General features: G+C 38.9%; 1 protein-coding gene across 2 annotated transcripts in view; it reads left to right on the top strand.

The window, feature by feature from the left end:
- The window catches only part of LOC114133680 (neural-cadherin-like), a 134,840-nt gene that overhangs the window by 88,010 nt on the left and 31,075 nt on the right, over positions 1 to 15,755 (top strand). For both annotated transcript variants that reach the window (XM_027999763.1, XM_027999771.1), the window contains exons 17-23: positions 135 to 418; positions 920 to 2,528; positions 3,250 to 3,343; positions 4,258 to 4,442; positions 5,397 to 5,626; positions 7,153 to 7,430; positions 11,609 to 11,823. In XM_027999763.1, coding sequence (XP_027855564.1) covers positions 135 to 418; positions 920 to 2,528; positions 3,250 to 3,343; positions 4,258 to 4,442; positions 5,397 to 5,626; positions 7,153 to 7,430; positions 11,609 to 11,823 — 2,895 coding nt within the window. The remainder of the gene's footprint in view (positions 1 to 134; positions 419 to 919; positions 2,529 to 3,249; positions 3,344 to 4,257; positions 4,443 to 5,396; positions 5,627 to 7,152; positions 7,431 to 11,608; positions 11,824 to 15,755) is intronic.

Raw genomic sequence — 15,755 nt, forward strand, 5'->3', positions numbered from 1 at the left:
AATGTATGTTAATAGCCAAATCTAAATTGTGGTTATGCTTCAATGTTAACATCAACTCTCCTGTCCAGATGATTAATGCCCTCTTAAAATTTGACAATATTTTTCTAATGATGTATTTGTAATTTATTCCACAGGAGCCAACGCCAAGCTCCGCTACCAAATAACATCTGGCAACAAAGGCGGTGCTTTTGACATCGAGCCGGAGGTCGGGACAATCTTCATTGCACAGTCGTTGGACTATGAAAAGCAAAAGCGATACAAGCTGTTGGTCCTCGCCTCTGATGGGAAGTGGGAAGATTATGCTGCTGTTGTAGTCACCATAGTCAATAAAAACGATGAAGCACCTGTCTTTTCTATGAATGAGTACTATGGATCTGTCACCGAAGAGCTTGATGGGTCTCCTGTTTTTGTGTTACAGGTGAGAAGCCTACAGTAAAAAGGAATATGCTGTGTCCTTTTTAGTAATGACAGTATCTCCAATTAACTTTAGACATATCCCTTCTTTTTAATGAGCTTCTTTCCTAGCTTTGCTCTCAGTGTAAATTTATGTGGCATCTAAGTAATTATTACACTTTACTATTCTGGCATGTTATTTCAGTTTATCTACTGCTGGTGTTTAACCATAGCTTGGCATATTATAGAACTTAAATCTCTTTAATTTACAGAGACAGCAGAGATAATTCTTGTGCCATAATGCAGTGACACCCACTCTCAGGCGAGATGGAAAACACATGCCTGACCCGAACTCATTGCTTTAATTAAGCTGGGCAGGAACAGTGAGAAAACTTAAATGGGTGTACACAAACGGAGGCCAAAGCAAAAGCCTCTTGAGTGATAGTTGAAAAGAGATAAGGGGAAACGGTAATTTGGGTTTGAGTGGGTGAATGTATTCCCATTTTCTAAAGATTTTGTCTTACAGGTTACAGCCACTGACCCAGACAAAGACGCAAACCAGGGAGCCATCCGGTACTCCATTCATGGCCAAGGTGCTGAGTCGCATTTCGTGATTAACGACATCACAGGGGAGATGTACGCCCAGCGAACCATGGACCGAGAGGAGCGGGCTGTATGGCGCTTTGTTGTCATGGCAACGGACGAAGAAGGCGAGGGGCTTACAGGCTTTACAGATGTTATTATCAACGTGTGGGACATCAATGACAATGCCCCAACCTTTGTGTGCGCACCTGATAATTGCCATAGCAGTGTGGCTGAAAACTCTCCTCCTGGAACGTTTGTTGTTGAAATGACAGCTGTGGATCTGGATGATGCAGCCGTGGGTCAAAACGCCATCCTCACCTACCGGATTACAGATAATGCACAGAATTCGGACAGTGTGAACCTGTTCACCATTGATTCCAGCACTGGCACCATATCCGTGGCAGCAGAAGGCCTGGACAGAGAGCTTGCTGATAGCCACCATTTGGTTGTGGAGGCCAGGGATGGCGGCGGAATGACAGGCACGGCCACAGTCACTGTGGTGGTGACAGACGTTAATGATCATGTGCCAAAATTTAGTGAGGACTGGTGTGGTGCTCGTGTTCCTGAGAGCACACTTGAGGACTCGTCCCTCCTGGAGCTGAGTGCTGTGGACCCTGATGATGGTAGATATGGCCAGTTGGCATTCAGTGTGGTTGCCGGAGATGCAGAGCAGCGATTCTATATTGTCAGTCACAAACTGGAGCAGAAAAGCACTCTAAGGCTAAAGAAGAAGCTGGACTTTGAGCATCCAGATGAACAAAGGTTTAACCTTACCATCAAAGTGGAGGACTCCAATTTTGCCAGTTTTATCCACTGTATCATCCTAGTAGAAGATGAAAATGATAATGCACCTGTGTTTAGCCCGAGTTATTACCTGCTCTCTCCTGTACCTGAGGATGTACCAGTAGGTACCAGTATAATTCAAGTCGTAGCCACTGACTCTGACTCCGGTCTGAACGGGGATATTTTTTACAGCATTCACCCCCATTCAGACCCATATGGACACTTTACAGTCAACCGAGGTGGTGTTGTCACTGTCACCAAGTCTCTGGATAGGGAGACGGTGGCAGGTTATGAGCTGGTTGTCATAGCGACAGACCGTGGTACACCAACGCTGACTGGCAGTGTTACGGTCCACTTGCCGTTGCTCGACATGAATGATAACGGACCAGAGCTGGAGATGCTCTACTCCCCCGTGCTGTGGGAGAATGGGCCCGCACCTCAAGTGGTCTATCTTAACGGGAGCTCAACCCTCCTTCATGTTATGGACAAAGACACCCCAGAACACGGGCCACCTTTCCTCATCTCTCTGCCTTCGGTTTACTCTTCTGATTTCCACCTGCAGGACCATGGGAATGGCTCTGCCACACTCACCACCCTGCGGAGATTCGACAGGGAAAGGCAGAGCGAATACCACTTACCGGTCGTAATGATTGACAGTGGACTTCCACCGATAACGGCCACAAGCACTCTCACTATCACTATTGGTGATCATAATGATAACGCCCATCAGCCAGGGGAGAAAGATGTCTATGTGCATAGCCGCAAGGGTGAGTTGCTTGCTTACCCCCTCATTTCATTTCTTGCTTCTTCTTCTTGTTTTTGCTTTTGCACTGCAGGCAGAGTTTGAGTGAAGAGAGAAAACTAAGGCTAACGCTGAAGGGAAAACTTATTACTATAGCTATACTGACTCAGTGTGGTCTGGAATTCATAATTGTTTGCTCACATTTATACTGTGTTATGCTATGGAAATTATGTCAAATTCCTCCTCCAGCCCGGAGCGCTTTCTTTCCTTCCTTTAGCCTAAAGCTCATAGGTACATAATTTTATTGCAGAATCATCATTCTTCTTTTGTCTGTGTTTCTCTTTGCCCTCCAGGTAAGTTGGCTATGAATATTGGCTTGTTAGTATTTTGATCCTACACAGAGCTACATGGCAGTTCTGGTAATTGTGGGTAACAGGAGTGCCATGGCTTGTGGAGGCTGCCATTGTTTACCCAGCTGCGGTGCTCTGGCACTGCAGGTCGATAATAGCATAATCCATAGTGAGATAGCCTTGCTTCTTTAAGCCCCACGCTCTCTGAAGTGGAGCAATGAGAGTCTATTCATTCCAGCGGTGGGACTCCACAGTTATGAGCATAATAAGCAGAACAGAACACAAGAATGCAGGAGAAGGAGAAGAGAGGGATGAAAAGATAAGTGTTGACATCAGCAGATTCTGTCCAGACTGAATCAATGAGTGTGTGTGCGTGCGTGTGTTTACCTTGAACAGGAAGGATGGGAAATGCTGCTCTAGGGAAGGTGTATGCCCCAGATCAAGATGACTGGGACAACAAGACCTACAGTCTGGAGACAAGTGCAGCTAAGTAAGAGCTCAGTGCTAATTGGCTATAATTTTTTGCTCTTAAAACTTACTGATCTTTAAATGTTCTGCAGAGGTTTAAGTGCTAGAGCTTTGAAAAAACATGCCGCATATGCAGAACCCCCCCCCCCCCCCGCCCCCCCAAAAAAGTTGTGTGCGGAGTGATGAGCCTGTACTCCCCCCAAAAACGTCTCTGAATGACATCATTTGGTCTAAACAGTGCTTACCTTGCTATTTTTTCACAACTCAGAGGCAATTCCCTGCCCTCTACTATATCCCACACTTTCCATTAAGATTTTAATCTCTGTAATCTTCAGTGATTGTTATTTTGGAAACTGTGACCATAACGAACAATCACAGAAATCTTGATCATACTGCAGAATGGTTAAAGGCTGGAACGGCCTATATGACCACATTCTAACTACTTCAGGGACCTTGGGTTGTTATTCAGTGTGTACACTTTCAGAATCAGATTAGAAATACCAGTTGCATATTTGTTTTATTCATAGAGCAACTTCTGTCACCATGACAACTACCAAGCTCTTGTAGGGCCTTTTGGATCCGAAGACATTTTTTCTTCCCTTTTGCTTTTTTTTCTTCTACTATTTTCCGTATTGGAAACATTTTTCTGCCTCTTTTTGCGTTTAAAAATTAATTCCTATTTAGCATTTCCTGTTCAGTCAGGAATGAGTGATAAGTATAGAAAAACAGATCAATCCATCCATCCATATAAAAATTGGCTACAAATTAACCGAGACCTCTAAAAACATTTGTCTGAATAAATCACAACCATTTACATAGAGGATATGTTGAAACTTGGTCTGTTCCTATTTTAACTTACAGAAGTGCCTCATAGTCACTTGTCCTGTTCTTTTTCCTTTGTTCTCTTTCTGGTAACCGTTCTTCTGCTCTTCTCAGATACTTCAGTGTGAATCAGAGCTCGGGGATGCTGACTGTCCGGCAAAACACTCCACCAGGCAGCTATTGGTTAAGAGTTGGGGTTTCTGATGGGGTGTGGCCTGACGTGATATCAGGAGTCAGGGTTCACATCAGGGAGCTGGAGGAAAAGGCCATTCTGTCGTCCGCCTCACTGCGTTTGACAGGTAATGTGTGCAGAAACACATTTTCACCTGATTGCATAAATTTTGTGTTAATTCTAAATCTGTTGGTGGAAGCATTAGAGCAGACAGATTGAAGCTTTATTTAACTGTAGTGTTACTTTACAACCTCTCGACCCAAAAATCAGAAATGGATTGAATAATAAAACTTTCAGATAGACGAAAGCTTGCTCTTTGTTGACTGTGGTTAATTCTGTTTGGACACTTATGTTGAACGTGACAGCATGTTCCACAAGTCTGAATAAATTAGTACTTTTCCTTTAATGATTATCAAGTTGTCAATCCAGTTAACACCTAAATAACAGGCTGTCAAGAAATCTTTTTTCCCTCCAACTTGCATTGTTTAACATTTCTAAGCATTGCAAAACATCCATTCACAGTGCTCAGTTTTCTTCTTCTGTTTCTTGCTCTGCTGCGGTCTGAGGTTCATGTTAGTGTATTCATTTTTCTAGCAGTCTCTCAGATCAAATCTCCGTTATAAAGGTCAATATAGAAGTGTCAGGTAAAGTCCTTGACATTTAAAAAGCCATTCGGCGAACAGAGTCAAAGGCTGTTATGGATGCCTCTGACTCAGTGTTGTTATCATGTTTGAGAGATTAAAGATGACTGCTCACATTTTGCAGGTGGGTTCCACCCAAAACATGATTGATTTTCCAGTTCTTAAAAATGTTTTGTACAAGGCAGTTTGTCAAGACTTCGGCCTCCTGCCTATGTGCAAACAGATGATTTTTTCCTTTTTTTTCTTTTTACTGTGCTGCATCAGGACTCATTTAATTCATGGACGGCTCCAAGAGGAAGCAGATCAATAGAGGGAGATGTTAGGCTACCTCTTGTGTTAATGGAATAAGGAACTTCACCGACTTTGATCAACTCTCCAGTTGTCATTGACGAGTCAGTAGTTCTTATGTCATGAGCCTCCATTCTCTTTGTTTCCCAAAGGCATTACAGCGAGAGAATTTATCGACTCGAACGTCGAGGGGAAAAGTCGGCTGGAGGCGTTCTGGGACTTCCTGTCTGAAACCCTGTCTGTCAGACCGGGAACTATCAACATTTTCAGTGTAGCAGACAGAGAGGCGAGAACAGTGGACATCCATTTCTATGTGCTAACCGATAATGGCTACTTGCGCCCAGAGAAACTGCACAGTGTCCTGGCTGCACATAAAAAGAAGGTATGTATACCATCCTGTCAGACCGATAGAGATCACCGTTCATAAATCAAGTGATAAACCTAGCAGCTTGAGGGAAAGAGATAACCAAGCTTTTTATCTGCCCTTTCATTCTCACACTGAATTTCTGTCGGTTTACGGCCTGACCCTGTCATGTCCATTTGTCTCTTATTCAGTTGTTGTCAGTGTATCTCTTTCTTCTGAAATAACCTTTCTTTCCTCCACAGTTTTCCTCTGCATCAGTGTAGCTATCTTGCCACTTTAGCTATTAATCTAGAGATCCAGAGTCATAGTCTTCCTGCATACTCTTCCTCTTTTAAATTTCTTATTAACTGTAGTACACGCCCCAAACTCTTTCACATTTGTCAATAAAACAATGTTTTATTAGGATTTTATGTGACAGTCCAACACAAAGTAGGACAAGTTGTTAAAATGAAAGAAAAAGGATATGCAATTTTCAAAAAGTTTTACCAATAAAACTGAATGGCATGCATGTGTTTTTATATTCTTAACGCAAACATGTTGCCCCTGCTAATTCTGGAGGAGCTGCAGAGATACCGCTTAGGTGGGAAAACCTTTTGAAGGGATAACTATAAGTTTGACATTCTACAAATGTAACCTTTATGGAACAGTGAAAAGTTGAAAGCCGTACTTGAAAGAAATCCAGTTTAAAGTATGCCACAGTAGTGTGGGATCATAGTGAAAGAAGACACTGGTCAGATGAAACAAAAACTGAGTATTTATTTCCTTTATGCAAAACATGGTTAATGCCAAATCTACCACTGCACATTTCCCTGAACACATTATTCCCTCAGTGAAACATGTTGGTTGCAGCAACGTACTATTTGCTGTTATGCAGGTACAGGATACCTGGTAAGAGTAAATCTGAATCTGCAAATAACTTCACACTGGGTTGGAGGTTCACCTTTCTGCTGGATAATGACCCAAACATCCAGCCAGTGCTACAATGGAATTACTTCAGAACAAAGTAAATACATGTATTATAATGGATCAATCAAATCTCAGACATAAATCCAATTTGGGTTCTGGTACAAGACTTAAAGAAATTGCTATTTACAGATGCCATCCTTTCAATTTGATTACCCTTTAGCTATTTTGTACAGAAGAATATGCAAAAGCACATGTCTCTAGGTGCTCAAAACTGTTAGAGACATATCCCAGAAATCTTGTAGCAGATGCGGACTCCAAAAAGTATTGACAGACTTAATATTGCTGAATGCTTATGCACAGGCTGGTTTTGAAATTTTAATTTGTTAAACATAATTTTAAATTAGGCATCATTTTCCTTTTTACCTCAGAATTATGCACTGCTTTGTGTTGGTCTATCACATAAATCCCAATAAATGCAAGAAAATGTTGTGTTTCTAATATAATGAAACACAAAGCTGAAAGATAATAAATGTTTTGTTGGAAATCCCATAAAGAATCTTGCAAGATTCAAATACCTGTTATCTTCACAGACCATTGTTATAATACCTGTTTTTTTCCCCTTCCTTTTCTCACTGCAGCTGCAGTCACTCCTGCGTGTGAATGTAAGCCAGGTGCAGGTAGATGAGTGTGTGCGCACTGACTGTAAGACATCCGGCGGCTGCTACACACAGTTAAGCGTCAGTGACTCACCCACCTTGATAGACTTCGGTGCTTTATCCCTGGCCTCAGTGAAAGTGACATCTTCGGCCGTGTGTGGCTGCGCCGCAAGAGAAATGACCCACCGGACGTGCTCCTACTACCCCACTAACCCCTGCCTCAATGGAGGGACATGCGTTGACACACAAAATGGGTACAGGTGAGAGCCATAGCACTAGTTTGACCTGAGGTGAAATTGACTCTTAAAAAAGGGCAAACATAAACTTGTTTCACTGTTAGTTTTTGCAAATAGTGTCTATAAACATGAAATGCACTTGAAGTACTCTGGTGTTGTCAGCTTATCCTCCACAAACTTGGATAAAGATATGAAATCACTCTTAAAGTAAGTTTATTTGTATTGCAGCTGCATTACCTCATGCTGATTTTTCAATTAGAAAAATAACTTCTAATTTTTATATTGAGTATTCAGTATGGAAAAAAATCAAACATTAAGAAAGACAATTTTCACATAACATTAAACCTGCTGGAAATGCTTTATACAACTGTCTTTCTCAAGTAGCAAAGGCAAATTTTTCTACTATAACATTTTACAAGAAAAAAGTAGGGATGAAATGATTAATGTGATAATATTTCCTTTAGTTATTAATTCTATTTCAAAATTAACAATAAAACTGTTCATGATTAATACAATATTAAAAAATCCACTTATGAATGATGATGAACTCATCATTCAAAACTTATATAGGGATATTTTAACTACCAAAGACCACTAAGTTATAATAGTTTTAAGTTTGATTTCAAAAAGCACAAGAATGGCTTTAAGTTGTATTATGTCTTCACTGTATGCAGAAAAAACTTTAGTCTACTGATATCACTACTACTAGCTGCTCAACAGCCAAAGAAAAGTAAGATAGCTCTTAACTCCAATAGGGTTATCAATTTACAATTAATTGTCAAATAATGATTTTTTTATATTGAAAATCATTCCATACGATTGACTAACAAAGTCTGCTTACACAAACTTTCTCTTTGTGTTTTAGTGTGAGCAGAGGCAGAAGCCAGAAGAGATTGCTGCTGCTCATCCTTAAACTGAGTCAGTTTGTAGTTGTATTAGAAATAATCATGGCGGAGGCATCCCAGGGCTTGAAAGTGAAACAGACCAAACAAAGTCTGATGTAGAATGCAAGGTCTTTTTATGCAGTTCTATTTGGAATTATAAAGATTCATCCTTCTTCAGTTATCACCTTCACTGTTTTCAACTTAGCAACTTTGTCGCTGTATTTACTAACTTTTCAGATGCCTCTTGCAACTTTTTTCAAAAAAAGAACTAGCAACAAGTCAACAAGTCTTTTTTTATTAGTAACGTTGGCCACAATACAAGAAAGTGTTTTCTTGTATTGACTTGTATTGTGTTTTCTATATATCCACCTTATCCTTAACACTAGACTCACCTTAATAAATTGCTGCTAAGCAATTCTCATCTGACCAACACAAATGATTCCAGTTAAAATCCCTGTAGTCTTTATCAAACTCCACAGATTTTTATTTTGTTATGGTAGGACAGAAAAGACTTTTTACTGGCATGCCTTCCAAACAAAACAACCAGTCGTTGTATAGATAGTCCCTCAAGGTTGACTCCTGATGACAACAAATACACCCACTCTTTGCTGTATTTCCTGAGCTTTCACATTTTTATCAGTGGTAAAAAAGATTTGTCTTTTGGTTAGGTTATAATTTTGCCCTCCACGTAACCAAGAGGCCATCATTCCAACTGTCTTTACAGGTTTAATTTATGCAGGGTTACAGGCAGGCTGGTGACTATTTGTAGTAGTCATTAAACAGGTTGAGGGGTACATACATTGCAAGGCAAATGGAGAGATGAACAAGACATATGATTAGCTCACACTTGTTTTCAGAGGCCAGCTAACGTAGCATATATGTTTTTGGATTGTGAAAGGAGAGTGGAGTACAAATGGACCCAACGTATGTATGAGGAGAACATGCGAAGAAAGGAGCCAGTAGAGATTTGACCCAGGACCTTCTTCATCGTGCACCAAAAATTTAACCCAGTATCTCCAATTAAAGTACCTTGACAGTCAAACAAGGAAATAATATCTAATAAAATATAATAGTCATATAGAAGTGATAAATGGTGCCACAAATAATTTTTCTTAAGCAGTTTTTTTAACCTTTATTCCCACTGAATAAATGAACACGAACATCTGGATTTAAAAAAAACAATGTGAGATTAAACTGCAACAAAAAGCAAATTTATTATAAGACTATAATTATTATAAATGCTGTTGAATGTTTGGTTTTTTACTTCAATACTTGTGGCAGGTGGTAAACAAAACTCACCTTTTCATTGTTAAACTCATTCGACACTTTATTGAGTACATCTAGCTAAGACTTTTGCCTTCAGTACTGCTTTAATGGGGCACGGTGCTTTATTCTGCTGGAATGTATCATCATTTTTGATCTAATCTGCCCATGGTCCTCTCACCTCCGACATCAACAAGACATTTTCTTCCTCACACTACTACTCACTGGTTGTTTTCTCTTTTTTTTAACCATTCTCCCTGAAAACCAGAGAGATGGATTTGTGGAAATCCCAGCGGATCAGCAGTGTCTGCACAATTCAGATCAACCAGCCTGTCTGGCACTAACAACATGCCACATTGAAAGCCATTTAAGTTCTCTTTATTCCGCATTGTATTCTTCACCACATCCAGATGACTAAATTGACAGAATTGCTGTTTTGTTTAATATAAGTGACCAGTATTTCATGACCTTAGTTAATTTTATATTAAGCCTAGCCATTGATTGTTTCTTGCTGTTATAATAAATTGTTGCCTCCAGGTTTAAAAAGCTCAGTGGAAGTCTTTAGAAAAAAAATGCATGGATTTCATTTCACATTTTCTATCACACTCTAATGCACAGATTAAATAAATATAGGGCAAAGGGATTATTTGAATGTATTCCCTACTTCTGTTTGCTCACACTGTGCAAAGTCATAGTTAGTGCCAGTAATATGAACGTGTAAAAAAGTTTACACACCTGGTGGTCACAGGCAGCATAAATACAACGGTATTTTTGTTTTCATTACATTTTAAATTGTCTCAAACTATTGCAAAACTCATATTTTCCGAGACACGCGTCTCCTCTTTAGGAACCGTACATGTCACCTGACGTGAATTCAGTCCATCCATAAAGAATCCAATTTTTCCTCCTATTCTCTGTTGAGGGAGCTTAACAGGAAACCTCAAAGAGGAGCTAATCAGATATTGTCAGACAGAAGAGAGAATAACAGGCCGTGCCCTTCCTGATTTGGACTGCCATTGCTCTCATGAGTCACATGAAAGAACAGTGAAAGATTGAGGTGCTCTTTCACTGCTTATTGTGTGCATATGTATGCAAAATGCTACCCATCAGGCTAAGCCTCCTCTTTTTGCTGCATATGGATCAGTATTCCTACCATGTGTTGCCCCCTCTGCACAATAAACAGCGATGTGAGAAATAGTCCGTTACAGCCTCAGTACACACAGCCTTCTTTAGACACTGCATGAAAATAGATGGCTTTGACATTATCAGCAAAGCCAGCTTGTCTCACATGCCTGCAGTAGAGGACAGACTGAGATCAACCAGTCCCCTCAATCCTCGCCATCATTATGATGGAAAGGGCTGCTTTTCATCACTACATGTATCTCTTTGTTTGGTGGCATTTTTTTGTGATTAAAATTCATCATTACAGACACTCGCTCAAACAGATTCGAGAGTCTCATGAAAAATGCTTAATTTCCAGTTTGTCCGAGAGCGTTGATCCTTAGCGCTAACGCTGTAATCAAAGTAGATAAGTGGCTACAAAAAGAGGCAATCTAGCAAAGTGTGTAGCATAAGTGTGAGCAGAGGGCAGTTCAGGAGAGTGGGGGAAAAAAAAAAAAAACTTCTGAAAATCAGTGATGGTTCAACACATAGAGGAGTGAAAGAAATAGATTTAATTATCCCCTAACAAAAGCAACGTGATGTGCCTAATCTGAACTGTCTCCGGGGAGTTCAGCTCAGACAGCTGTTATAGATAAAGAATAGACCAGAGTAATGCTGTGTTCATAACTAATTGATTTAATGTAGAACTGAATATTCAGGGCTTTGTCGCTAATGCAAACAATTGATAGATAAAAGTGCTCTGCTCGCTGTCTGTTGACAGGCAGCGTGTTCAAACACAGTCGGACCTGTCTGCCTGCGTGAATCAACAAGACTGTCACGTACGACAGAGACAATGCGAAGATTTCTGAGAGCTCAAAACTGAATGACACTGATTGTTTCTTTCCACTTGTTTTGTCCTGATTTTTCACACATTTTCCCTTCTCTGTGCTACAGGTGCCACTGCCCCCCACAGCTCGAAGGGCCAGACTGTCAGCAGACAAGACTTAGTTTCCTTGGTAACGGCTATGCCTGGTTTCCTCCCATAAGGCCATGCTTTGATAGCCATCTTTCACTCGAGTTTATGACGGAGGAAGATGACGGACTGCTGTTGTATTCAGGCCCGTTGGCCACCCTTTTACCTGGGGATAATGAAGACTACATTGCCATAGGTAAGTAAATAAACAAAGTCAAGTCTCAGTAATTACATGTGTTCTATTGGACTTCTGAGCTCTAAAACCTAGAACTTAATTGTGTGCGTTAACTACTGGGAGGTAGCTAACAACAAATATGAGGAAAGCTTTAGGTTTGTGTATACTTCAGAGACATATGAGCTCTCAGTCAACTGAGTTATACAACCATCAGCTCAATATGCTTTAAAGACTAAACACTTTTCCTAATAAATATGTAAGCAATTTTGTTCATAAGCCCCTGAGGTCAGTATCATACTTGCAGTGAAACAATCGAAAAACCTTTATTTTCTATAGATATTCACTGTCAGAGTGAACATCAGCAGGACTTTCTGGCCTGCTGTAACTCTTAAAAATAAAAGGAAGCTTTTTTTATTTTTTACATATTGATAAACTTAAAGAAAAAGCACAAGTAAAATAAAATAAGTGCATCCTCACTTTGACTGATTTTTATGGAAAGACATGTTTCTGCAGCCAGTTTTGAATTATCAGCCTGCAAATAGGTGTCTCATGCACCAATTCATACCACCATTTCATACTCATGCATTTCTATTTTATCCTTTGTTTCCTCATTGTTTCTGTGGACAAACTATTTTATTCCCATGTGCTTAACTATTGCATCTTTGTCTATTCTGCTTTGTATTTTCATGAATTATGGAGATAAGTAATTCTAAACATGCCTTCATTTAATTGTGTCTAATTTTCTGAAGATTTTTTTAATTTATTACATCTTAATGTTTGCTTCTGATTCCAGCTTGGGTAAGTTGGCTCATAAAATCTGTAACAAATTATAACCCATAATCAAACAAAAATAACTCTAGTTCACTCCTGTAGTATTTTGTTCTGCTTATTTTTCTACCATCAGGAGACGAATACCCCCCATTAATCAATGTCCTTATTCACCTTTGAACTTTCAGTCTTTTTGTACCAGGTACAAAAATGTTAATATATTCTGAGGGACATGTCATACCACCAAACTTCATTTCATCACCCAACTGTGTGTTTCAGACCAGCTTTGACAGCCAAAAATAAAAGTAATTTTTAATATTCACCTCTTAATTTACTGTAATGTAAAGTTTCAAAAATAATAACGTAAAATACAATAATAGTATGTGGATAATTAGAGATTTTTTGGACCATTCATCTCCACAGTTTATCAAAAATACTGAGCTAAATGAAAAATAAACTCATACATACCATTTTGATCACTGTTTACATTCCCCCATCAGCTGATGCAGCGGTGGCCTGTGATGTCATCAGCTCTGACCCAGCCAAACTGCAGACTCAACACCCAGACGTTGTTATTGTGTCTTGTCTCTATGCTGTAACTGCGAAGTAATTTCCCTGCTGGGATGAATAAAGTACTTCTATTCTATTCTATTCTGTTCTATTTCCAAGAAGGGTACAAAAACAGTTTGTTGAAGGATACAAAATGGAAGAGGTGAAATGGCAGTTGTTTGGTACATAAATTGATAAAGAGGATTTTTGCCCACAGCCTATTATTTATGATATTGAATCATTTCCTGTGTGTAGATTATACTGAATTACTTGGAGTTTTTGAAAGTCAAAATGTGGTACACCAACCATAACAGCAAGTAAAGGTTTGATTTTAGAAGCATATTTTTCTTTCTGCCTAGCACTGCCACTCCAAATATTTGTTAGCTTCACATTTCCTGAAAAAAAAAAAGTTTTGTTGCTGTTGTTTCAATTTTTTAGTGTTTAGAGGCTGCAGCAGTACCTGCTTCTATTTCTAATGGCTGTTTGAACTTGATGGTTAAAACATCTTGGATCTATTTTTTTTTCTCCCATTAACAGATGATGTGCAAGTGTATACCTCGGTTTTGGCATTTTGCTCACCTTTAACATTTATGTCCGTGTTAACATATTGCAAATGAAATCTTATAGCAATAAGATGTCATTGATTTCTTTGGTGCCCATTAATGTGACCGTTGTGGCAATTTTCAAACTATTTGGATACCAACTTGTGAAGGAAATGCTTCACAAGTTGGGAACATCTGACCCAGTGCCTGGAATTGCTAGCAGTAAATAAGAGCACCTCCAATGTTAGATGCTGGAATGGTTAGAGAAAGTTTAAATCAAAAGAGCCAAGTCTCAGGCTCTGCAGGTCTCAATTAGGAAGTTAAAAGTTAAAGTTCATGGCACTGCAAGACTACTGGGTCTGAAACACAAACTTGAATGAAAACAAAGATCAACAAAACCTTAGATAGACTAGGGAGAGCAGCAAGGACTTTTATTTCCAAAACAAAAGGGGAAAATAAAACATATATCTTATGAGAATTTCCAGTTCACAGCAAAACAAGAAGAGAGCACAACTTTTGACTTCTGAGTGGGTAGATGAAAGGTGAGAAGGTTGAACTTCTTCTGCTCTTAACTAGAGAAGTGACATACTTTCCCCTGTATGTCTGAACAACTCACTGATTAGATCCTATCAAAGTGCCACAAGATCAAGTATGTTTAGCACAATAGGAAAAAACTAATTTAGACAAAATGCAGAGTGCATGGAACAATGTAAAGCTATTGTGTAGATAGATTTTGTAAAACAGTAAAGATTCTGCATGGTTAGTAAAAATGTCATAAAGCAATATAAATAATGGTGAATAAAAACACTTACATTTCAAACCATAAGTGTCTTATAAAATTAGTATAGCCATAACTGCAACAATTTTACATTTTTACAGCAATACAATATTCAGGTGTGTTTGAGCAGGTACACAAAAACATACCATAAGGAATTGAACTAAACATTCCCAGTCTAAAGGGTTTCAGCAAAAAAATCAAATTAGAAATTTAGATAAATTGGTGGAGCATAATTTATGGCCACAGAAGGAAAACGTGTAAACTATTTACAATATCATAAGCTACCTTGAAAGTATGATATGCAGTAAACAAAATTCATCATACTTGATCAGAAAATGAAACCTTAAATGAGTATGAAAGCAAATTATGTAATTTACTAACATTAGACTAATATGAACAGAAATAAAGACATAGCACTGGTACTAGAATGGAGTCCTGGAAATTACAAAGTGTTGTTTGGCATAGTTGAAATTACCATCTTTAAAGCAGGCCGCACAATTCCAGTGTAATTCTATGAAAACCCTGTTTCTTTATCTTTTCCAATAAAAAAAATAATGATTTAAAGCCTTTAGCACAAAAATGCTACAGCAAAATCCTTATCAGCTAGGTATGAGCAATGAAAACCAATTTGGATTGAAAAGCAAATAAAAGCTAATCTGTGAGATGTTACGTTTATTTGCTTTCATATTTGTGAAACGTGGAAAAATAAATAACGAAATAATTTTGCCATGTTTGTGTTAAATCTTTTTGCAGAAAAAGGGACGTCTATGTGTGATAGATTATTGTCTATAGTGATCCTTTGAAATCAATTACGGCAAAGTGTAATATGTGAGGTGTTGTGTATTTGAGTCTTGATTTACTGCGTTTAAAGATCCCAATAAGGTCTTAGTGGAAAGAAAATATGGCTCCTTTTTTTGCGCCTCCAGTAATGATCGATCACTCGTGCCATCACACAGAAAATCAGTGAACCATAGTTGCTTTTCATTGACTCATGTCCAGATTTACTTTGAATTGAGATTTTTTTTTTTGCTCTGTTGGGAATCTTTCATAGCATGGTTGAATACCCTGTGCAGTCCATTTCACAGGTAACTACTCGGAAAGCACATAGTGACTTCATGAAAGAAACATCAACACAGCTTATTCTTGCTGATACAAAGACTCACTCTGGGAACTGTGTTTTTTTTGTTTTTTTTAATCAAAACTAATTAATACAGTTTAAGTATGTCGTGCCTTAAAGACCTAATTCTATTGCAGCCTTAGCAGCACCGAAACATTTAGAAGAAACATACAATTTTCTCAAGGCAACAAGAGTGAAG

This window comes from Xiphophorus couchianus, chromosome 2 (genome assembly GCF_001444195.1).
Source record: "Xiphophorus couchianus chromosome 2, X_couchianus-1.0, whole genome shotgun sequence".
NCBI lineage: Eukaryota > Metazoa > Chordata > Actinopteri > Cyprinodontiformes > Poeciliidae > Xiphophorus > Xiphophorus couchianus.